Below are 25,488 nucleotides of genomic sequence, written 5' to 3' on the forward strand. Positions count from 1 at the left end.
CTGAAATCATGCCATACTGGAGGCTCAGTCGTCTCAAGGGACAAATATATAAAACAAGCATGAAATGCTCATATCCCCTACCAATACTACCGCCATTTTTAGTCTAAGTCAAAGTTGTTGTCATGGAAACTCGAAAAAATAAATTCTTAAAAAATCCCAAGCTATCAAAAGGCACCAGTTCACCACTTGACCTATCTATGTGCTCCGGAAACGAAATGTGACGGACAGCACCCATTCCTATATCCCCCTTCCACTTCGTGGCGAGGGTAAATAATCTGGGGAATATGGAATTTGAGGTAGGAGGAACAAGGATTTAAAACCAAACCAGATGATGAGCCAAAGTTGACAGTCCAGGCCACCAGACTCAACTAACAAATGACAAACAAAATAAATAAACACAGTCATGTTTTATTATCTATAGTACAGATATGGGCTGCTCTGAGTTTAGGCTACAGTTGTTTGTGATTCTAGATATTGATACATCGGGGCTCTTTTCATACACCCTACATACAGGACCACTACATCCCAGTATTGTGATGAGTAGGTCAGTACCAATGTTTAACATGACTGTATATTTTCAATGTATTATAGACTGAGTTACATAGTTAAACAGTATATTTTTCATTTTTAAAGACAGACCGTAACTCTGACAGTATGTTTCTATAAACCTCTGTATATATAGCACAGCAATGTACCTCTTATGGTTGAAAGAATGTGACAATCAGGAGAAATGGACCTTATGGGTGAAAAAACACATTTTGACTTTTCATTATTATTTAAAACCACACAGGAACACAAAAATACAATTCACAAGCTTAAAATTTATATTTATTATAGAGATACATGACATCAAACATTTGGACTCATTCTCTGACGTACAACTGTTTATGTAATAATTGCAGGTTTTAGACATAATGTCTGATGAATTGAAACTAGAGTGAGTGAGTGAGTATGGTTTTACACCGCTTTTAGCAATATTCCAGCAATATCACGGCGGGGGACACCAGAAATAGGCATCACACATTGTACCCATTTCGGGAATCGAACCCGGGTCTTCAGTGTGACCAGCGAACGCTTTCAACACAAGGCTACCCGACCGCCTAAATTGAAACTAGATCTGTATGCTGTAAGGTTTCGAAATAATGTTTTTATTACATTACGAAATGAAGAGAGAAGAATAAGATATTTCTGTACAGTCCACACACTGGCGATCTTCTCTGAAGTAAGTTAAGGTGAAACTTCTTTATGACGTCACAGCACAATTGTATCCCAGCACCCATACGGTCCCTTTTCTCCTGGTGGGTCACAGAATACCAACACTACTCATGATACAGACAGCGGACTCCCAAGATTCAGATAACAAAGTAATAACAGAGCCTGGAGACTGTCCTGCAGCAAGTCAACTGTCAGTCTGTCCAGGAAATACTCGGAATACAGACATACACTCGAGAGACATTTGTGTTGATATGCAGACACATTAACCGCAATATAGAGTTTACCACTGACCTTACACTGCTCTTAGGAGATATCACAGCCTATAAAGTATTTAACTGGGTTAATTCCTCGCAGTTTACACAGATTCCTGCTTCATAAATCCTAATCTGTCTCTAACTCCTACTTTTTGTCATAAATTGAATGTTTCAAAGCAGGACAACACAACACATACAATTCTAAGCACTACCAGCAGTACCCTGTGTTTAATTTATTACATGAATCTTGATAGCATGATGGGTATATATAAATACCACCGATAGACGATACAGTCAGAGTAGGGTCGACACTCTATTTACAGTTAATCACACAATACAGTTCCTAGAAGTCTTTGTACAATCACAGACCGCTACTTTGTTTTACTGACACCCCAGTCTTGCTAATGAAGTCCGGCTCACAAAGATAAGGCGATGTCTGATAGGAAATAGGTGAATCATATTAAGATTATATTAATCCTTTAAAGGAAAACTTGAAAAAAACAAATAACTGTGTTTGAATGACATTTTTGTAAGTCTGAGTACTGTTCTCTCCATGGATGCCTCTGTGAGTCATCCATAACAGATCTCATAAAAAAATCAATCACAAACATACAATCTGTACACGAATCAAATTACACCAAACCTAACATTAATTGCATTCTTGTAAACAATATCACTGGTCATTTCTCTGTAGCCCTGTGATGGGGAGAACTAAAATGAAACTCCTTTTTAAGGTACATTTCAGTTAAAACGTAATGAACTGATGTTTGTGTAGTGACAGACAGTGTACATGTAATAACAGGTACGTGGCACTAAATGCATGTTGTTTAACCTAAAACAGGCTGACAAATTCACAGAACCCCATATTTGCCATTTCTTTAAATTAAAATCTATGGATACAAGTTCCGCTTTGAATCATGCATTAAAAAATAACAATAATCTCATGCAGAATTTTTTAGAATTTGAGAAATTTTTGGCTCAATTTGGTAAAATGATGATAATGATAGTAAAATCACTTCAACAAACACACAAGGCACATTACTCACAAAAACATATACCCAAACACGAACATAACAAATCTTCATAATCATAAAACTGGTCTCTAAAAGACATTTCACCAATCTACACTTGGCGGAGGATCATAAACAGTCTACAAAACACAGCAACTTTAAACCAGTTATTAATATTTCCATGCAAATACTTTCGTGAATGACCTTGACCATTGTTACAGATTGGTTTGTGGTATTTTTTAATACAATTACTTGAACACAGTTTGTACTGATGGTCAGGTGTATTTCAATATCCAGGTCTTGACTATAAGAAAGCTTCAGCTATTCTGTGACATGCTTTGAACCAACTGTCTAGTTACCTTGGCAACCCAGTTTCACAAAGCAACAGCAGCACAGACCATTTGACTGCCTCGGATCAATGGAAACTTATGACGTAACACTTACATTTCTTTGTGACACTCGACCCAGACATCAAACTTTGCCCGAGTAATAGATGAAACAATTTCAAGGACATTTCTGGAGACAAGGGAGTAAAAATAGAACAACATTTTTATAGGCAGACATTTTACAAGCAGACATGCTCCATCACTACTCGGAGCAGAGAAAAATGACACGTTCAAAGACCCAGTCAGTCAATCATACAGCTTTTCATCAGTTCAGAAATTATTTGTGAACAATTACCTATTTAACATTGATAACTTAAATTCTTCATCTCAACCTACTTCTAGTTGATGTCAGATGCTCACACACATTATCGCTCTGTCACGCATCAACAACACTTCACAGGCTCCACCCAACCAGGTTCCTCCATCACCGGTGAAGACATTCCCTGCACTGTAGTGGTGATGTGTGTCTTGTCTTAGGGAGCTAGTTGCCGTGTACAACTGACGGAAGTCAAACGAGCCCTACTCTTTGCTATATGTCCACCCGAGCAGACCAATGCTGACAATATTGGAACCAGATGACAGCAAAGCTATGGCACATGATACGCAGGGTTGTTAGTTGTCAGTTGTCAGTTGTCATGTTGTCAGTGTGATGTAATAAACAGCAGTTGAGCAGATACTAGTATCTACTACTACTACTACTACTACTACTACTAATGATAATAATCATCATCATCATCATCGTCTTCGTCATGTTCATTGGTCAATCGATGGCTTTCCTCTCACTTGATTCATTGGTTAAAAATAGCGGCTGCACTGCAAAGTGTCCGTATGTATTCCCGGGTGATGGAAGAACGTAGCTGTGTGTATAAGCTATGGGTGACCATGTTTGATGTTCCTCAGGGAGAAAGGTCACACCGACTACACATAACTTCATTAAGGCAATTGGGTACAAACAGATCAATATAGGGAATCTGCTTCAAATGAACAGCCCACCAAACGGACCTACCTAGTGCTTGACACGGTGTAGGCAGGTCTTAAGCTTTTCATAGAATTGGTGGAAAAAGCAAGTCCAAGGGAGACAACTTAGCAAGGAACCTCATCGCCGCTTTACAACAGGCTTCTCTCCCCTGCACTCATCCCAGAGACAAGATAATTCCATAAATGATAAATACATGTTATAATTCCCTTAACTCATTCCTGTCGTTTGTTTGTCTCAGCTGACAGAAAATACCTTAAAGAACAAATGCATTTCACTGTAACAAACATCTTGACTTCACAAGGTGCAGCATCCAACGGAACAACAATAACAAGCATAAATAAACATTGTGTAGCATGTTCAAGAAAACGTTATCTTCATAACTGTTTACCAACTCCTCAGCCGGCACATTGATGTGGGACTGAAGACCAGGGCCCCGCTCCACAAAGTGATCGTACTGCTACGACTGTCGGAAGTCTATGTGAAAGTATGGGAGTTACGACCACCTTAGCGCTACAATCACTGCTTTGTGGGGTTGGGCCCAGGAGGACTGACTGGGATGATTGTAACCACATTCCAGACCACGTCACATTCATGTTTCGAAGATAATTCTTACAAACACCATCCAACAAAAAGACAATATTGACAATATCATGAACAAAATCCTGAATACTTGTTATCTGTTAGTTACAGACCAGGATGCCGTTGTACAAAGAGATCTTAGCACTAAGGTGGTCGTAGCTCCCATACCTTATAATAGACTTACGACAGTCGTAGCGCTAAGGATGTTTTGTACAACGACACCAAGGAGTCCATTCAACAAAGCTATCGTAGTGCTAAGGCGATCGTAACTCCCATGCTTAAACATAGACTTACGACAATCATAGTGCTAAGATCCTTTTGTTGAACTGGGACCAGGAGTCAGACAATTGTTTCCTTTTTGTGAGGGTGTGCATCTTCAAACACTGTCTAGAAAATTTGTAAAACAAAATATGTCATTGGTCTGTGTCATTCATCTGGCATAGATTCTAAATGTGAGTCATCAAACTGCCCTGCTAGGAGGTCCATGTTATCTGTTGTTCCCCGCCAAGTATCTGCCAGCAGCCCCCGGCTCCACCCGCCCTTCGGCACTGTTTAATATATATCTCCTCAATAATTCCTAAAGGGTAGTGTAACAAATGAACATCTCTCTTGGGGTTCGGCCTGCTGGCTGTCATCAGATGATTCAGGCGAAGATGAAGATGAGTCTATGACGCCTCTGCCCCTTTGGTCTTGGTTGATTGTGTTCGCCGTTTTTTCAAAATGGGGTTGTTGGAATCGGAGAGGTTCTTGATGTTGACACAGTGGTCATAGTCCACTCTCATTGTCGCCAGTGCGTTGGTCATCTCTTCCTGGTAATGAGAGTGAGTGAGTGAGTGAGTGAGTGAGTGAGTGAGTGAGTGAGGTTTTACACCGCTTTTAGCAATATTCCAGCAATATCACGGCAGGGTACACCTGAAATGGGCTTCACACATTGTACCCATGTCGGGAATCAAACCCAGGTCTTCAGTGTGACAAGCGAACGGTTTAACCACAAGGCTACCGGATCGCCCCTCCTGATAACGAGAATAGGCCAAGAGTGATTTAATCGCATCGTACGACAAGCATAGGTAATTGGGGAGAAATTACCGTATCAGTATCAGCAAAATCATGATTTAATGTAACTTCCATACTGCTGTCGGCCAATCAGAATGCAGAATTGGAAAATGTCATGGCAGAATTATCGTGAGCCATTCAGTCCAACCCACCTGCACGTCCATCCAGACATCTTCCTCCTCTCGCAACACCCGCGCCGACATGAGGGGCGTCGGAGGCACCATTGAGTAGTTCTGGGAACAGAGAACCACATGTTACATCTTACATGTTATATGTTGCATGTTACATCACTTGATCACCACAGTGTCCTGCCTGGCACAGACACACACTATCTGCAGTAATGGTATGTGTACATTGTCATGTAGTTTTGTTGTTACCATGGTTACATCACTGTTCCCAACAATAATAATATGGAAGGCAGAATTTCCAGGCAAACAGTGTCAGGACTAACAGGTAACAAGATAAACAAAATGCTATACTGAACTAGTTGAATAATATAAAACAGGTAGGAAAGAACAGAAAGAACAATACCAGGAAATCCATGGGGGCCAATGGGATCTAGGATTGAGTATTGTTTTATGCGGCTTTTAGCAAAATTCCAGCAATATCACGGCGAGAGAGACCAGAAATGGGCTTCACACATTGCACCCATGTGGGGAATAGAACCCGGTTTTCCGCGCGACAACTGAACGCTTTAACGACTAGGCTACCCCACTGCCCTAAGTGGGATCTAGGAACCCTCAGTGTAGCAACATGTTTTTATAAGCAAATAATAGTCAAAAGTCAGCATGCTAAAAGATAGATTTGGGCTTGTAGACCTATTGGCACTAACTAGGAACTTACAGACTTTCTTCATGTGTCATGTTGAAAAGAGTGAGTCCATATTTGTTGCAATGAAATGAGTGTTAAACAGAAAGAATAACCTCACCATCCATGAACTACTGACATCATTACTGATTAATGTGCAAGCTTTAGTCCTGAATGCAATCAACACTTCCTGGTATTGCGGGATGCAGCTTGCATACCAGGGAGACAACTCTTCATGGCCAAGTGACATACTCTCAAGCTCCTCACAGTGATACCCCATTCACGGAGCTCTCTATACCATCACTGCCACCCACCAGATCCCAACTGTGACAAGTGGCATTCCAGTGAGACAACTCTTCATGGCCAAGTGACATACTCTCAAGCTCCTCACAGTGATACCCCATTCACGGAGCTCTCTATACCATCACTGCCACCCACCAGATCCCAACTGTGACAAGTGGCATTCCAGTGAGACAACTCTTCATGGCCAAGTGACATGCTGTCAAGCTCCTCACAGTGATACCCCATTCACGGAGCTCTCTATACCATCACTGCCACCCACCAGCTCCCAACTGTGCCATGTAGCATTCCAGGGAGACAACTCTTCATGGCCAAGTGACATACTCTCAAGCTCCTCACAGTGATACCCCATTCACGGAGCTCTCTATACCATCACTGCCACCCACCAGCTCCCAACTGTGCCATGTAGCATTCCAGGGAGACAACTCTTCATGGCCAAGTGACATACTCTCAAGCTCCTCACAGTGATACCCCATTCACGGAGCTCTCTATACCATCACTGCCACCCACCAGCTCCCAACTGTGCCATGTAGCATTCCAGGGAGACAACTCTTCATGGCCAAGTGACATACTCTCAAGCTCCTCACAGTGATACCCCATTCACGGAGCTCTCTATACCATCACTGCCACCCACCAGCTCCCAACTGTGCCATGTAGCATTCCAGGGAGACAACTCTTCATGGCCAAGTGACATACTCTCAAGCTCCTCACAGTGATACCCCATTCACGGAGCTCTCTATACCATCACTGCCACCCACCAGCTCCCAACTGTGCCATGTAGCATTCCAGGGAGACAACTCTTCATGGCCAAGTGACATACTCTCAAGCTCCTCACAGTGATACCCCATTCATGGAGCTCTCTATACCATCACTGCCACCCACCAGCTCCCAACTGTGCCAAGTGGCCTACATTCATGCACAGAGTCGAACACACAGCCAACAGCATTTTCACAAACATATGATGACTGCCAAGATGCCAAATACGTTTTCCTCAGAGAAATAGTTATGTTTGTCATTTTAAATTTATATTTCATTTCAATTATCATGTAAATAGTTTAGAGAGAATAAAAGGGGAAATTGGACTGTTTTTCTTTTGTAACAAATGTTATATTTTTGATAACATTTGTTACATTTGACCACTTTCTAATTGGCATTGTGTGCTCATGTTTTTCTATTTGTCTGCAATCTCGAATCAATCTGATTAAACAAACATAAAACAATCCAGGAAATAAACCTTCACTAGAATGGCCTTCCTGCAGACATACACTGGAGTCAGAGGGAAATGTTTCAAGATTCTTGTACATGTAATGAGTGCTTGCACCTGACTGGGAACAGGTTGGACAAATCATATTAACACAAACACTTTTACCAGCAACACTTACTTTAATCCATTTGTTCTGCATCACCTCTGATATCGAGAGTCTGTGATCCGGATCTGTCCTAAGTAAACCTCTAATCAACTCTTTTGCTGAAAAACAATTATAGACTTATGAGTCAAACAACCTTCATCCCGATGTACACATGTACCTGCAGTGAGAGGTACCCTGCACCAATAACACATTTCAAGGAGGAGCGTTTTCTGTACACCTCACACTTTCATTACTTCTTCTACGGAAATATTAGAGTTAGATTACCAAAGTTATTATACCCAGCCACGAATTGGAAGGGGGATGTAGGAATGGGTGCTGTCCATCCGTCCGTCCGTCATGTTTTGTTGTCGGTGTAGAACTCAAAAACCATGAGAGATATCTTATCCAAACCTGGCACACAGATAGGTCCAGTAGTGAACAGGTGCCTTTTAATAGTTTGGGATATTTCATACTTGTTCCATTACCCTTTATGAAAATATCCCATGATTTTAGCATCAAATATCCACAATCTGCAGCACATTGTGCGTGAGTGTTTGTTTACAGTTTACATAATCGGGGCGAACTGGGATTCGAACCCAGAATTATAGGTTTCTGGCATGCCCAAGGGACGCAACTATCCACAGTCAATTACAGCGCCTTAGACGACTGGGCCACCCATGTCCCTTCGAGGAAGGAGGTACTGAGGTCCTTGACATTTGCTGGTACAGTATTTGAATACAGTAGGAACCAACTAAATCTTTCTTTTGATGTCAGCGCAAAGGGTAATGTCCATAACTGCTTGATGAGTACACGGATCCTAGTTTTTGTTTTTGTCTGTTTGTGTAATATTGCATCCCATACGCATGGTATGGTGACAGCGAGTTAAATAGATACAAGCATGAAATACTCATATCACCCACCAATATAACATGTTCGGTTGTGTGCAAGGCAAGAAATATTGTACGGTTTTCAAGACCTGCTCCGGAAACGAGTATTACAGCCATTTTCAGTCTTAGTCAAAGTCAATGCTATGGAAACTCAAAAAATGAAATGTTAAAAAATCCCAAACTATCTAAAGGCACCAGTTCACCACTTGACCTATCTATGCGCCAAGTTTGGTTAAGATATCTCTTGTGGTTTTTGAGCTCTGCTCCAGAAACAATACATGACAGACATACGGACAGCACCCATTCCTATATCCACCTTCCACCTGAATTGTCATGATTAATTTTGAGGTCCATTGGGCCGAGACAGACATTGCAAGCACTGTATTTTAGTGAAAAGTTATCTACCATCTGAGGACACCCGACTCCACTCGGGGTTGGGGAACTCGTACTGTCCATTACGGATCCGCTTCTTCATCCCCGGGGAGATGGCAGCACCATGGTTACTGTAGAACGGAGGATAACCACAGAGTCTGAAAGGAATGATGAAATATATTACATGCAATACCCTAAATGATTCATCAATAATAATACTACCAACACTTCCCTACTTTTCCAGTCACCCCTAATGTTGAGTGTGGACAGTGTTTCAGTTTTATCAGGGTTTGTCAGATTGCTGTTTGTTTTGTTTGTTCCATGTTGTCTAATGCCACACTCCAGCGATATTCCAGCTATATGACAGTGGTCTGTAAATAATCAAGTCTGGACCAGACAATCCAGTGATTGACATCATGAGCATCAAACCATGCAATTGTTATACAATAACAAGCATCAACCAAGTCAGTGAGCCTGACCACCCGATCCCATTAATATGAAGCATAGTCGCTTTTACAGCATGCATTGGTTGCTGAAGACCTATTCTACCCAGGATCTTCACAGGTCGAATTCCACAAGAATGGGTATGGTACCAACAAAACTAGAAATCTGATATCATGGGTTTACAACAATACACAGCAAATTGTAGCACTGTAAGTCTACTGGGCCACCCATGACACCAGCCCTATCCCCCCTCTTCCACCATCCCCATCCCACCCCAATCTTGACACCACCCCATCCTAACCATGACACCAACCCACCCAACCCCAACCTTGACACCACCCCACCCCAACCTTGACACCCTCAGATCCCACCCAACCTTGACACCACCCCATCCTAACCATGACACCACCCCACCCCACCCCAACCTTGACACCACCCCACCCCAACCTTGACACCACCCCACCCCAACCTTGACACCCTCCGATCCCACCCCAACCTTGACACCACCCCATCCTTACCATGACACCACCCCACCCCACCCCAACCTTGACACCACCCCACCCCACCCCAACCTTGACACCCTCCGATCCCACCCCAACCTTGACACCACCCCATCCTAACCATGACACCACCCCACCCCACCCCAACCTTGACACCACCCCACCCCAACCTTGACACCACCCCACCCCAACCTTGACACCACCCCACCCCAACCTTGACACCCTCCGATCCCACCCCAACCTTGACACCACCAAATCCTAACCATGACACCACCCCACCCCATCCCAACCATGAAACCATCACACCCCAACCATGACACCATCCCACCCCACTCCAACCATGACACCACCCCACCCTTCTCCAACCATGACACCAGCCCACTCCAACCATGACACCACCCCACACTTCTCCAACCATGAGACCACCCCACCCAACCAAAACCATGCCACCACCTATCCCAACCATGCCACCACCCCACCACCCCCGCGAACCTAACACTAACCCACCCATGACACCACACCACATCACACCACCCATGCCATAGCCCCATCCCACCCACCCCTACCCCTACCCCTACCATGCCACCCCCCAGAGAGAGTATAACACTTACAATATATACATGATGACACCCAGGGACCACATGTCACATGACTTGTCATACTTCTCGGGCCCCAGGACTTCGGGTGCTACAACACAAATGGAGATGAGTTTAGGCATTTACAAATCACAGAGGACGGCCTCAAAATACTTCAGTTCTATCCCAGCTTGTCAGCTTAAATGATGTAGATTGTAGGGGTGAAACGATACAGCAAGATCACGATACAATAGGTATGGCGTTATACATATTTACATCAAATCATGTGGAAACTATATATATTTCTGAGCAAAGGAAAGGCTAGCTGTAGACACATGTCTATCGTGGCAATTTTTGAAAAAAAGCTAATTACAACACATTTTGCAATCCACCCTATATTAAAACTTAAATCCAACTTGTTGCCATGGAAACGTAAAAAATAAAAAATTCTAAAATTCCTAAATAGCATAAGGCACCAGTTCAGTATGTGTATGGTAGACATGCACAGTTTTGTAAGAAAGTATTTAACAGTTTTTGAGTTACGCTCCGGAAATGAACACCACCCTTATAGAACCTAAGTCCAACTTGTTGCCATGGAAACGTAAAAAAATAAATTTTAAATTCCTAAAAAGCAAACGGAACCAGTTCAGCATGAGTCTGATAGACATGCAAAGTATAGTATTGAAATATTGAACGGTTTCTGAATTATGCTCCGGAAACGATTTCAGGATGCACGCACACACACACTGACACACGGACGGACGGACGGAACCCATTTCATTATCCCCCGTCAAGTTCGTTAGGGCGGGGGATAACATATTGTGCACTGTATCATCACATGAAATTTCACGATGCACCGGACCACCAAGGTATCGTTTCACCCCCAGTAGATCATATATATTTACCCCCAACTTGGGATATGTATATAATAATCAGCATAGAAAATTGAAAGCCAAAATAACATGGTGTACAGCAGTGTGCTTGAATGCCACTTACCAACATAATAGGGTGTATAGCAGTTTGCTTAAATACCACTTACCTACATGATAGGGTGTAAAGCAGTGTGCTTAAATACCACTTACCAACATAATATGGTGTATAGCAGGGAGTTTGTAAGGACTTGTAGATGCTGATTTCTTTCGCGAAACCAAAATCTGTCAACTTAAGCACTCCCACTTCACTACGCTTTGAATACAGCAAATTTTCCGGCTGAAACACAAAGATTGTAACACTTGATATGACTCACATCCTGGTGCTCAACTGATGCTCGACTCTAATGGAGTGAGTGAGTGAGGTTTTACACCGCTTTTAGCAATTTTCCAGCAATATCACAGCAGGGGACACCTGAAAAGAGCTCCACACACTGTACCCATGTCTGTAATCAAACCCGGGTCTTCAGCATGACAAGCGAACAGTTAATCCACTAGGCTGTGAGTGAGTGAGTGAGTGAGTTTCATCAACGCATGTGAGCTGTAGCGGTGGAATCTCAGTTGACATACAATTAAACCCATGGGCACAGGTATGGTGCTGACAAACCAACGACCATCATCAGGGCAGATCTGGAATTCAAACTTATGATCACGGATCAGTGGATCCTGGTGATCCTAAGTGATCCAACTCTACACAGCAAATTACAGAGCCTTAAATGACTGAACCACATGTGTCCTTCATGAATATATACAACAAATGATAGCAAATGGCACTTATACGTTTTTCAAGTAACTTATACAGGACCTAACTGTCGCATTCCACATCATCTTGCAAATCAATGTATCATTACCGCCAAGTTAAAGCTACTTACTACCATAAAAAATGAACACAGATTACACACATATATTTTCTTAATATCAACTTACCAACGCTAAATATTTCAAACAAAATGTTCAGCCGGCCATAACAGTGCGCCTTACCTTCAAGTCTCGGTGTGCAATGTTCATGGAATGAAGATGCTGAATGGCCTTGGCTATATCACATATAACCGACGCAGCCTCTGCAAGCAAGTAAATTCATCATTAATCAGAAGCATGGGCTTCACACATTGTATCCATGTGGGGAATTGAACCAGAGTCTTAGGCGTGACGATCATACGCTTTAACCACTAGGCTACCTGGCCGCCCCTGGATTAGAAATAATGTTCTGAAATTACGAAAGTGAATTTGAACATTGAACACCAGCATGATGGCGTGTCAGGTCAATGACTGAGGGAGGCTCAGGTGATGAAGACCACACATTCTCCACTGCAACCCATAAGCACTGGGGATCATAACATAAACCCCTGACCAGCACATTCTGGCACATCTAAGGGAGGCAACTCTTCTTCATGTCATGTTTTTCACCATTGCCGAGGACGGAAAGCAACTGCTGATTTTGTTATATCTTGAATGTCCACCAGTGACGTGAAATATGTTGTCCTGTCTTGGAGCGTTTTGCATAGTTGCTCAAAGTTACTTCTCCAATATTTATCGATAATTGATCGTTATTTAGTCCGGCCAGGCCTAGTACCAATGGTTAATGGCATCACAATCAATGCTGTTCTTGTACACACCTACTTATCAATTGAATAAACCCTTACAATAGGGATAAGCCCCGGAAATCAATGGCTGACAATCTTTCCAGGGCACAATGACACACAGAAGCCAGGTGACATTGCAACCTCACAATCCTCCTTCGAGTCAACTCTTACGACAAGATGGAGGTCGTGGGTCCCTCCTATTCCACCCTAGGAGTTAACTAGATCCGAGGAACATCTGTCCCCCTTACCTCTCTCTGTGAATGCTGAGTCTGCTCGCTCCTGGATCCTCGTGAAGAGCTCTCCGCCCTCCATGCTGAAAGAAGCCGGAGATAAATGTCAGAACAAAGTTGCAATCTGTTTATTCACTTCCCAGACAGCTTCCTCCCTCTGGGCGTTACCATTAGGGTACAACAAGGATCACTTTAACGTTATTCTTACGAGAGCTGTCCAAAAACTTCTGAGCCTAACAAACAAAACCAGCAATTTTGAAAGTGTTTTCAATTTTATTTTTCAACATATCTCCCTGCTTCTTAATACACTTCTCATATTGATAGTGAAGCTTGTAAATTCCAGTCAGGAAGACGTTTTCTGAAATCATCCCGAAAAACCCATTCATGGACAGCTTTGAAGTCATCATTGTTGTCATAGCGCTTTCCATGAAAGTTTAGGAAATAGGTGGAAATCACTTGGTATGTATGGAGTATGGAGAGTGAGGAAGCTCTTAGAACCCACACTGTCACACAGCAGCCTTTGCAAGTCAAGAGGTGTGAGAAGAGGCATTGTCATGAAGCAGCAGTAGTACTCTAGCAGGGTGTGTGTGGGTGGGGTGGAGTGGAGTGGGGTGGTGGAAAGGTGCTGGAGGGGAGCTGGTGGTGGTAGGGTGGTGGAAGAGGGGAGACTTTACCACAATGGATGATGTAAATGTTATTATTTTGGGGGGAGGCTTTTCCATAAGAGTTGGGGACGAATACGGAAACGAGTAGGGGAAGACAATGCAGAATTATTATTATTATTTTTATCCATGTCATCCAACCCCAAATGTGAAATTGCCGTGGTAATCACACAAGCAGTGTTCATACTTCAGTTATTTAATTACAAAATAAGTTTAATACACTTTTCAGCAAAACCTTCCCTATACTGCGTACTGGAGCCTATAGTTGACTCTCCCGTGTGTGGCCCTGTCTTTCAATCTCTCCATCCAAAGTAACACATCAGGCGTTGAAAATTTATGAAAAATGTTACTTGACCTTGGGCAAGTATGACCAACATTCTTCCTTGCCCTATTTTAAAATGTATTTGCTCAAAATCAAGCTTATCAATTCGATAAAATGTTACATCTGCAGAACAGAGAATCAGAGATACTGTGTTTCCTTGCCATTGCGCCTCTCCACGTAGCGCTAACTCGGTTATAATGCACTGTAGCACATGGCTTCCAAAATTTACTTACATATTTAATAAACTCAAGTTTAACACTGACACAATGTTTTTCTCCTCAACTCAAAAAACATTATCAGGTGATCACCATGAGCATGTAACACCGGAAATACCAGTCAACTAATCTGAACTAAAGTACGCAATTTAATCCCATTATTATTCTACCCTGGTAACTGGTTATAAAAATGTGTTCAATGTATATCTGGATTTATGATTGTAATATATTTTATTTAACTTATTCAAAATTTCATTCGACTAACAGGATCGGGTGGTCAGGCTTGCTGACTTGGTTGATGCATGTCATCGATCCCAATTGCGTGGGTCGATGCTCATGATGTCAATCACTGGATTGTCTGGTCCAGATTTGATTATTTACAGACCGCTGTCATATAGGTGGAATACTGCTGAGTGAGGCATTAACAAAGTTTCATTCAATGTTTGTTTCCATTCATTTCCGCGAAATCATGTGTGAAGTGAGCGGTATTCACAGTGTCAGATTATCGCTACTGACGCCTTGAAACGAACTTTAGTTGCCAAAGCATGACTAAATGTATCATAAATGCCATACTTTGTCATATTTGTTGCAGTTTGACTAGTTATGTGGCAACAAAGTTTTCCCGATTGAGAGTGACTGAGCCTCAACGGTCACTGGTGTATTCAATTAAAATATTTCATCAAAGCTAGTCCTAACGAAGCTTCAAAAGTCGGCACTAGACATACCTCGCATTACAAATTCAAAGAAATGTAGTCAACTGTTCATCATTCAATTTCCGAAAAGCATGTGCCTTGTATGGAATGTTACTCTGATTTAATCAGTGAAACAAGCCTGGTTCTCATTGTTGACCTGCCTGACTTTGAAGTGCATTAATCCCATTGGTTGACTTGTGTAACTGTACGCAAATTAGATTGCCATTCTGTGACACTTGCAAGATATAAGCAAATGAAATATCGTAACATGATCACAGGATTATATATTATTATGAAACTTGACCCAGTTCATTTAGTGTGCTCTACTTGTCCACAGACATGCTAGAAAACGTATATTACTCGTCCGACATCTTACTTGGCACGGGCAATGGTATTGTTTAACCCCTGCACATCCCTCCGATCGGGCCAATACCTCCATCCAACCAAATACGTCCCTGGCTCAAATGTTCAGAGATTGTTCAGACGAAAAACCTTTCGTCCTGTCAATCATGTGAAGAAATGACCTCGCAACACAGGATACAATCGTCTGTACATTAGTCCCACAACTTAGAAGCACCTGACAATACATCACAGACACAATAGGCTCAGTCCTCCCAGGAGCAATACACCAGCCCTCTTATTTCCGTCACCATGGCTCAAAAAGTTTTTTAAACCCAACTTGTCCTGCCACATTTTCACTAGCCGTCTTAAATTTTACAAAGTTTTACGTTTTCGCTGATTTCCATTTTCTGTAATTAACCTTTGAGTTTGGGATATTTATGACAGACAGTACAAAATTCATAGTCATAGCCATGTATGTTCCTCTCCGCCCATTCAAACCATGCGTGTTGCACAGTTCATTGTTTTTTTACAGTCTGATCTTTAACAAAATGTCCTTTTTTCGGCCTATTTGGTAACCAACTCATGTTTTTCTCATCAACCCCACCATCCCAATTCAAAAACTTTATTTATATCACCCATTTACCTCACATAATCATTCATTTTTGCTTTGTCATTTGAGCATCAGTAATGAGTCGTTTACAACAAAACTAAATATAATTATCTCCCTTTATAACTCATTTCAAGACCTGCTGTGCAAATGCACTTTCTATTTATTTCTTCAACAGACAGTTGTCAAGTATGTCGTCTATTTATGATATAAGCGACATGGAGATGACATGATATGATTGAAATACGTACTCCCCCAGGAGGAAGAACGTTTGTTCACTTCTTTCTCACCCTGCAAATGCTGCCACTCGTCAATACAAGCAGACAAGTTTTATTTTTCGAGCCTGGCATTGCCCCAAAACTTACTGCCCCAATGCACATCAATACAATTACTTCACACTCTCATACAAAGAATATATGCACACACAATACAGAACATGAGCAATCCAAGAATTATGAACCTCGAGTGTTGAACAAAGTAATAATGCATAGGGAGATTGCTTTGTATTCATATGCATGTAGACCACTAAAAAATAAGTCTGAAGATCAGTGTTCGCGTTTATCGGTAAAATTAGCTTGGATTGGTAATTCTTGTGATTGTGAGTCCCTGTGGACCGGCAAATAAGTCTTTTGTAAACCTTTTTTGTTGAACAAAACATTGACAATATTTAAATATATTATATTTTTCGAACAAGGAAATAGTGCAAGGAAATAATATGTCACTTTGCTTAAGGTTAAATATCTATTTAAAGTGACCTAGTCTTGAACCAAAGTGAAATATTCTGATATGCCCAGTGTATTATATCTCAACGACAAACACCCTGTTTTTTACTAAGAATTTCTTAAACTAGTTGTAGTTTGTAATTGTATTTGAGATGGTGTGAAACAAGTCGAGACAAGTAGTGGTGATATACCATTAACGAAAGAGCAGTGTGATTTGACTGGATATTTCAACCCAGACTGAGACTGAAACTATGGTTGGACAGGTGGGTCCAGGGTAGGGGGGAGGGGCGAGAAGGGGTGTGTGTGTCCAGGATATGCACGACAAAGGAATGGATGCCTGGGATTTACCTGGACCTGATCAGAGGCCGACATTCAACCCCAAGTCTGTAGTATTACTATGTTGAATGCAATTTTAAAAATACCTCTGAAAACCTTTTTTTTTAAATACCAATTTTCAACAAAATAACATTTATTTTCAAAATTTCCCTACCCAGGGCACTTCATTTGGATACCTAGAGTAACCCCCGGGACAAATATTACTGGATAATTGAGGATGCTTTGAAGGTTATTTCTGTTAGTTCTCCGAGAGTCTGCCAAATGTTAGAGGAAAAGCTCTGTGTCCAGTGTTCCTGCTGTCTTTTGAAACTGCCAGTCCTGACGGAAATTACAAGTCCCCATAATTTTTGTCAGGCCCAGCTTTCAACAAATAAAAACACTTGAAAAATTACCTTCAACATCTTGTTCAGTGCCATGACGTAAACTCTGAAGCAACTTAGTTAGATCTACATGTCATTCACACAAAGCTCAGCCACAATATTTGCTCCTTTTTTCTCTCGAATATTTCGAGACTAAGTCACTACAAATATATACTTAACCTCGAAGCAAGACGAAATGTTATTTCCTTGCACTTAAAATAGACATGGGAAGCCCTTATGGTAACAGACAAGCTGACTTCATTCGAAAAATATACTTATGTGAATATCGCTGATGTTTAGTTCAACAAAGATTTTTAAGGTACTTTATTTGGCAGTCACATGAATTACCCGTCCAAGCCTAATTTTACCAGCAAAAAACTGGCAATTACTAGTAAACGTTAACACTGTCTGTCACAGGTTGTAACTCAGTAATCACAAATAAGGGCAAAATAATTATTAATTAACACTCACATGTCAACAGGCACATTATCAGTTGCTTCACTGGACCTTCAATGCCACATCTGGCACTGATCAATAAATGATCAGCTCTCATCGCGGAAGTATCATTATTCTGAAATATCTGGGATTGTACACCATGATCCTGTCAGGACTAAGGGACACAACTCTACAAGAGACTACTTACCAGTCCATAACAACCAGCAGACATCTCTGCCCTGAGTAGTTGTTTTCGTAAACATCGATAATACGAACTATGTGACAGCAGCCATGACAGGCTCGAAAGTGAAGGTCGACCTCTCTCCGCGCTTTAGGAACATCTCGCAGCACCTGTGGAGCAGAAACACAATTGTCAGCAGTCAACTCCACCACTGTATCCTCAGCCAGCAGTGTGCAACATCACTGGGCCCTTTCCCGAACTTTGACTGACCAAGGGAATGACTGACAGAAGTCAATATTAGCCAATCAGAAGGTAGCTTTCTTGTGCTTTACGGCACTAGTTTCAAAGTGGCGACTACGCTTCAAAACATTTTGAAAATGCGTGATTAAGATTTGAAAAGTGAACAAAACAACATTCTGGAAAGGCTAATAGATGGCCTAGATTGTATGGAGTCAGTCATAAAGCCTGCAGTGATAAGAAAACACATTGCGACTGTCACTTTCCTGATCTGTTAAGCGACACTCTGATTGGTCGGATGAAGGGTCGTTCTGACGTGACCAATAATGGGATGTCCTTAGATCTTTGTTCAGCGGTAGTGAGAACTAAGATGTGATTTTAATGAGATTGGTCCCAAGTGGAGGAATAGGTTCCCAGTATTCTACGCTTGTCTCACTCGTGGCCCGAATGGCCGTATTGTTTTGGCAACTGGAATGAAGACCACTTAGCCACAGACGACATATGCATACAGAAAACCTGATCATGTCTGCAGCAGACAACATTTATATCAATAGAAATAGACAATAGAAACGTGAATGCTGTTTTTGATGTAATAAATAAGCACCCTGCTCTCATATGCGCCCACAGTGATATTTGCTAATATATTGGCTAGTGAACAATTGAATACTAGTATATAATACGCACTCGTGTTATATTCACCCTTAATTATGGGCAATTAAATTCTGGAAAAATATATCTGTCGTATATAAACATTTCAGGCTGTCAGCATAAACAACAAAATTTATCTTTCAACTCTGTTTTTTTCACCAAAATAATATTCTAATATGAGCCCCTTATTTCTAATTTTGAGAGCATACGGTACCATACATGTTGGTTAACATATGAAAAATTACTCATATTCAAGAGATGTTAGATTGGTTCGATGAACAAACGCATCACATGTGATGTCATAGATCCATGACTCGAGATGCACCATTTCTCTTGTGCAGGATTAGCGTGTTAACTTCGGAAATCATGTGCAGCATATCGTGATAACAATAAAAACACTCTGTGGTAACACTTGACTGATTGTTAGTTTTGTCATTAAGTGGTACACATTCGAAACATCCCTTCTTAACATACATACTTCTCTATGTATTTTCTATGGTTCACGTTTCTTTTGGGGGTGAGTATATATTGTTATAGACAATGTACATGATGTAGCTTCAAGTTCAGCCCCTGCATAAACCAGACACTTTGGTCCGATGTCCGACCTGAAATGGTGTTTTACTGTTCATCATGAAACATCTATTCATCATTATTTTTAAACAAACCACAGCAGCATGTTTAGATTTTAATCACACTCTGCACAGTATAATCGGCATATAGAGGATATTTTATGTGTCGAGTAAAATATCATGTTCCTTTCATTGAGTGACGGGGAGAAAGGAGATATTTTTCACGAGATGAGAGAAACATGATATTTCACGAGACACATGGAATATCCTATAAATTATATACTTTTTGTGTTGTTGTCTACCGGGAAATTAGATTATTTCATTGCAAATGTAAAACCTTGAAACTTAAATTCTCCCTACCCAACACACAGGGACGGTCCACCACCCTTTGTATTTGCGACTTAAAATGTAGTTTCGTGTTTTCAAAATCATAAAAAAATATGAACAATAGTAACATAAAACATTTAGGGTCGCAAAAATTCTGTATCATACATAAAGATATGAAATACAAAATCAACTTTAACAAAAAATATTCTTGAAAACTTCGAGACCATTGTTGGAAGCAAAATAATACACGCTGGTCAAATAACAAAAATGGCGCTTTGCAAAACCAAGTTCAGCGAGAAATTTATAGTTAATAATGGAACATTTTCAAGGGAATAACAAATGCCATGAAGCAATATTAACCCCGTAAATGACCATCTATCATTATTTTGCCTTGTCAACGTGGAACTAACGTAAAAAGGAAGTCAACAGTTTGTGAACTGGCCAGACACTTTCGATAAAGGGAGACAATTTGAGGGGAGGTCACTCTTGTATGACAATAGTTCCATGAAAGTGTTATGTTCACTGCAGTGAAATATCATTTGTTATGTTCACTGCAATGAAAATGTCACTTTTCTCAAACACAGTCTTTCACAATTAAGTATATAATAAACTGCACTTCCCTTTTCAAACGACACATATTGCAATACTGTTTCTATGTTCCGGTATATTGGGTAGAAATAACATAACAATTTTTGTTATTGCATGTATTTGTATTGTCTTACCCTAAAATCTACAGAAATTAATTCACAAATAATGTGTCCCTCAAAACTGATTGACAAAACGATGGAAACGCGGAAGTGTTTTTCTCTTGAATTGTGATCTTCCATGTATCTATGACTACAAAATGGTGGCGACTAACCATGCTGAGAAACATACAATCAGGTTCAAAAACTTCAACTACAATACCTGTATCGCAGCATATTGCAAAAAAACTTTTTGCCCATAAACAGCCCTAATAGATACCTATTAATGTTTTTTATGACACGACATTCAAATTGATTTATTAATTCTCCAGGCTCTGCTTTGTTTTCGTAAGCTATACTTCCAGTATACATCAGCTGTTTGATATTCCAGTCCCTTTTTAAAAAAAAACCATTGTCTCTCTTGTCTGGTGTACACACACACTATCAGTTCATATGTCTAACGCCTTCCTAGATATATGCAGTGATTGTATCAGATTTCCTTATTGCTGTTCATGTATATTCATGTATGCTAACACCATCATCAGCCCATATACGATAAACTGCACATAGAGATTCATATAATACGACATATTGCCAAATGACTTTCTCAGTCAACCTTGTTCACTAAAGTTAAAGCTAATGAGACGTGTAGGAAGGTCCAACATAACAATGATAGTTTAATAATTGAGTTTTCAAACATATTTCATAGCATGATGGTACAGCAAACACTGAAGCATGTACACAAATTCAATTCACCATGTTCACATGTAACCATAGTAACAGGAATTTGTCATCCATTAATTAAGATTATTATAATTAAATTTGTGATGGGACAGGCAATGTGACAACTGCATAATACCACTAAATATAACTCCATACATGCTTTCAATACAAGACAAAAAGGGTCTGTGTGTAAGATACTTAGAAACTTAATTGGCCAATCAGCTGAGGAACAAGCAGAAAAACAAATAAAAAAACTTTTCTGATTTGAGAACAAACATAGTGATTTCCTAGGAACAACATATACTTTTTGAGTTTATTCTGTTAACTGGCATTAAGGAAGTTCACAGGAAATACAATAAAACTGAACCAACTCAAGTTAAATCTTTCGTCTCCAATTTTGGGGTATAAATAACGTGACTAAATGGTACTAGTATTCACAATCATGATAACATAAGTGAGTAGAACTCTTGTCTTGGCCCCAGCGCTGACAATTCACAGGATGTAATGAGTGCTTGAATGACATTGTTTATATACTTGTTACAAGTGCTGCTCAATAAACACTGATGTTGAATACACAGTTGTTTGTTTTTAGCGTATGTCGAAGTTGGTATTTCTGCTAACCAAAATGTCTTATTGTTGATATAAAAAGCGATGTTTATTAATTTTTCTAATTTAATTCACGCGCACTCGTACAGATTCTAGTACTTTTGGGAGTTGATTCCCAATTTGTCTCTTATTTGCTGTGATTTTTTAACATTTATAATGTCTGAATGCCGGCTGGTAACTTTGAAGATGGGCAGGCAACACTTATGGGTCCCATGTCCGACAGTCACTGCAATCCATGGAACATGTTGGTGGTGCATTGTACGCGTGCAAACAACCTAGAGAGATGAGCATTTGATGAATTATAGGTCCTGCCCCCATGAATAGTCAAATGTTGATTTATACAGCGTGGCGTGGCATGGTGAGGGTGTCTTGTCCACTCTTCTTACAGTGCCTGGCCCAGTTCGACTCGCATTGAGGGTGGCCTTTGACTTTGGAGCACAAGTCCCCCGATCATGTTGAAAATGTGCGGTTTGCTGTTTACATTTGAATGAAAACGGCTGAGGAATGACCATAAGTTTCAGTATTCAGGTCAAAATTCAAGATTTTAAAACAAAAAAGTCTAAAAACGACCATTATGAGATTTTCTAAAATGGCTGCTGTGGCGACCATATTGAAAACAGGATTCAAAACTCTTTAACAAATATTAGGGTCTTGCACAAGTATGTGATGTTTCAGCTTCATTGATGCAGTGACCCATGAATATCCTGGCACAGAATAGTTCTATAGCAACCCATTCTTGCCGACTATACTTGTTTTAAGAGGTGACTAAAAGGATCGGTGGTCAGGTTCGCTGACTTGGTTGATGCATGTCATCGTATCCCAATTGCATAGATCGATGCTCATGATGTCGATCACTGGATTGTCTGTTCCAGATTCGATTATTTACAGACTTTCATCAGATATATAGAATAGTGCAGAGTGAAACAAACAAATATTTTTTTGCTTTGTCAAACTAATCCAGGCATGAAAATCAGAACTTACAAATCATGTGATGGTTGAAAAGCAGTCTTTGGCTATCATTTAGTGAGGTGGTTGTTCACGAACACAAAAACTTTATGGATATTAATAACTTCATTGCAGTATGTTACACGGTTTAAGGGTTTTATTTTGCTATTCATTTAATCTTCATTACAGAAAATGATTTGGGTAAACAGGATGATCAACGTTTGATATTATCAGGTGGTAGGTTCCTTGACGTCGGCTACAGTCTGTGTCTCATCGGAATCATTATGTTTCAATATTAGTCTTAATGCCAATGACGAGGAACGACTTGCTCTCACTCTTAATGCTGAACACTGCAGACATGGTAGACAAAGATTTATAATGACAAGGAACGTCTTGCTCTCACTCTTAATGCTGAGCACTGCAGACATGGTAGACAAAGATTTATAATGACCAGGAAGCAGGAACGACTTGCTCTCACTCTTAATGCTGAGCAAGGCAGACATGGTAGACAAAGATTTATGATGACAAGGAACGACTTGTCCTCATTCAAAATGCTGAGCACTGCAGACATGGTAGACAAAGATTTATAATGACCAGGAAGCAGGAACGACTTGCTCTCACTCTTAATGCTGAGCACTGCAGACATGGTAGACAAAGATTTATAATGACCAAGAAGCAGGAACGACTTGCTCTCACTCTTAATGCTGAGCAAGGCAGACATGGTAGACAAAGATTTATAAAGACAAGGAACGACTTGTCCTCACTCTTAATGCTGAGCACTGCAGACATGGTAGACAAAGATTTATATTGACAAGGAAAAATTAAGGAACAACTTGCCCTCACTCTTAATGCTGAACAATCCAGACATGGTAGACAAAGATTTATAATGACCAGGAAGCAGGAACGACTTGCTCTCACTCTTAATGCTGAGCAAGGCAGACATGGTAGACAAAGATTTATAATGACCAGGAAGCAGGAATGACTTGCTCTCACTCTTAATGCTGAGCAAGGCAGACATGGTAGACAAAGATTTATAATGACAAGGAATGACTTGCTCTCACTCTTAATGCTGAGCAAGGCAGACATGGTAGACAAAGATTTATAATGACAAGGAACGACTTGTCCTCACTCTTAATGCTGAGCACTGCAGACATGGTAGACAAAGATTTATAATGACAGTCAACAAAATGTAGATCTATATGTCAACAACATGGCACCTGCTCTTATCTTAATCACAATCTTAAATGACCAAATCATCATAAAATAACACATAAATAGTTATTATGTTATAATAAAACTGTGTTCCTCAAGGATGAATTTGATTAAACTGGGTAACCCTGAAATGGAGTGTTTCTGTTGATCATGAAATATCTATTCATCATTATTTTGAAACAAACCAAATGTTTGGATTTTAAACACATTCCATTGATGTTTCTCTATGAGGAATAAACAGCCTGGTGTGAAGTTCAATGACGGCGAGTCAATGTGTAAAGAAGGCCACACTGTTGAACAATGTCGCAAGGAAATGACAGGGAAACGGACAAGAAGTGGGAGGGGTCTCCCTTGAATGTCATCCATGACTCCGTCATAAAGCGTGAAATACTTTCTCATGACCATTCATCAATAACATCACAACTATATAAAACACATTCAACGACAGACATGACTACTACATCACGTGGGGGTAATGACACAAATTTTCAGAGTCGATTTCCTACCTTCAACGCAAACTTTTCCCCAGTCGCCCGTGAGAAACACTCGACCACTTTTCCGTTAATCCCTAGCCCCAAAACACTGCCTGTTATCCTATAATCGTCTGAAATTGGGTTCTTCCTTGGTTGTAGGGGCCTCGAATGACTATCGCCCATCATCTTGGACACTATAGATCAAATTTGAACTAAAAACAATCAACTTTTCGTCGGTAGTTTCAGAATATCAACCGTATAAACTCGCTATGAAGCGAGCAGGCGGATGTGTGTGCGTCGACGCAATCGGAAGTGACGTTATGAGACAGAAATAGCATAAAACGCGCACCTGTTATGTCGAACAAAACTTGCCTAAGCAGTTATGTCCCTTTGATACACACAAAGCAGGAATATGGTGGATTACATACATACTTTATCTAGGTTACTATCTTTTCAGATTTCGCAACAATGACAAAGAACTTCTGACGGCCAGTTCGATGCAATTGCATGATGTTTAACAATCTGTCCCAAGGCGATTATTAATAAAGTATAGACTATTTTCTTTTGTTGTTAATATGATATGTTTGCACACGTATGGATTATAAACAGTGCACATCCGTAAGTATGACATATGCATAATTCCCAGAATTTGTCTATGCAGAACCTTACTGACTCACTGGAAATGTTCAATGCAAAGGGTGACCGTGAAATAGTGTTATGGAAGCTGTCAGACATGTCGA

The 25,488-nt window shown here is 40.6% G+C and overlaps 1 protein-coding gene across 1 annotated transcript; it reads right to left on the bottom strand.

The window, feature by feature from the left end:
• Positions 1–392: 392 nt before the first annotated feature.
• Positions 393–25,042, bottom strand: LOC139444698 (MAP kinase-activated protein kinase 2-like). The gene is made up of 10 exons (XM_071225625.1): positions 24,782–25,042; positions 18,353–18,495; positions 13,471–13,535; positions 12,621–12,700; positions 11,793–11,919; positions 10,747–10,822; positions 9,225–9,349; positions 7,966–8,051; positions 5,629–5,709; positions 393–5,232 (listed from the first exon to the last, which is right to left on the bottom strand). Exons 1-10 carry the CDS (start codon positions 24,932–24,934, stop codon positions 5,089–5,091), a joined length of 1,080 nt encoding a protein of 359 aa, XP_071081726.1. The 5' UTR covers positions 24,935–25,042; the 3' UTR covers positions 393–5,088.
• Between the last annotated feature and the right edge of the window lie 446 nt (positions 25,043–25,488).

This window comes from Haliotis cracherodii, unplaced genomic scaffold (assembly GCF_022045235.1).
Source record: "Haliotis cracherodii isolate W230 unplaced genomic scaffold, xgHalCrac1.p SCAF_6, whole genome shotgun sequence".
Classification (NCBI taxonomy): domain Eukaryota; kingdom Metazoa; phylum Mollusca; class Gastropoda; order Lepetellida; family Haliotidae; genus Haliotis; species Haliotis cracherodii.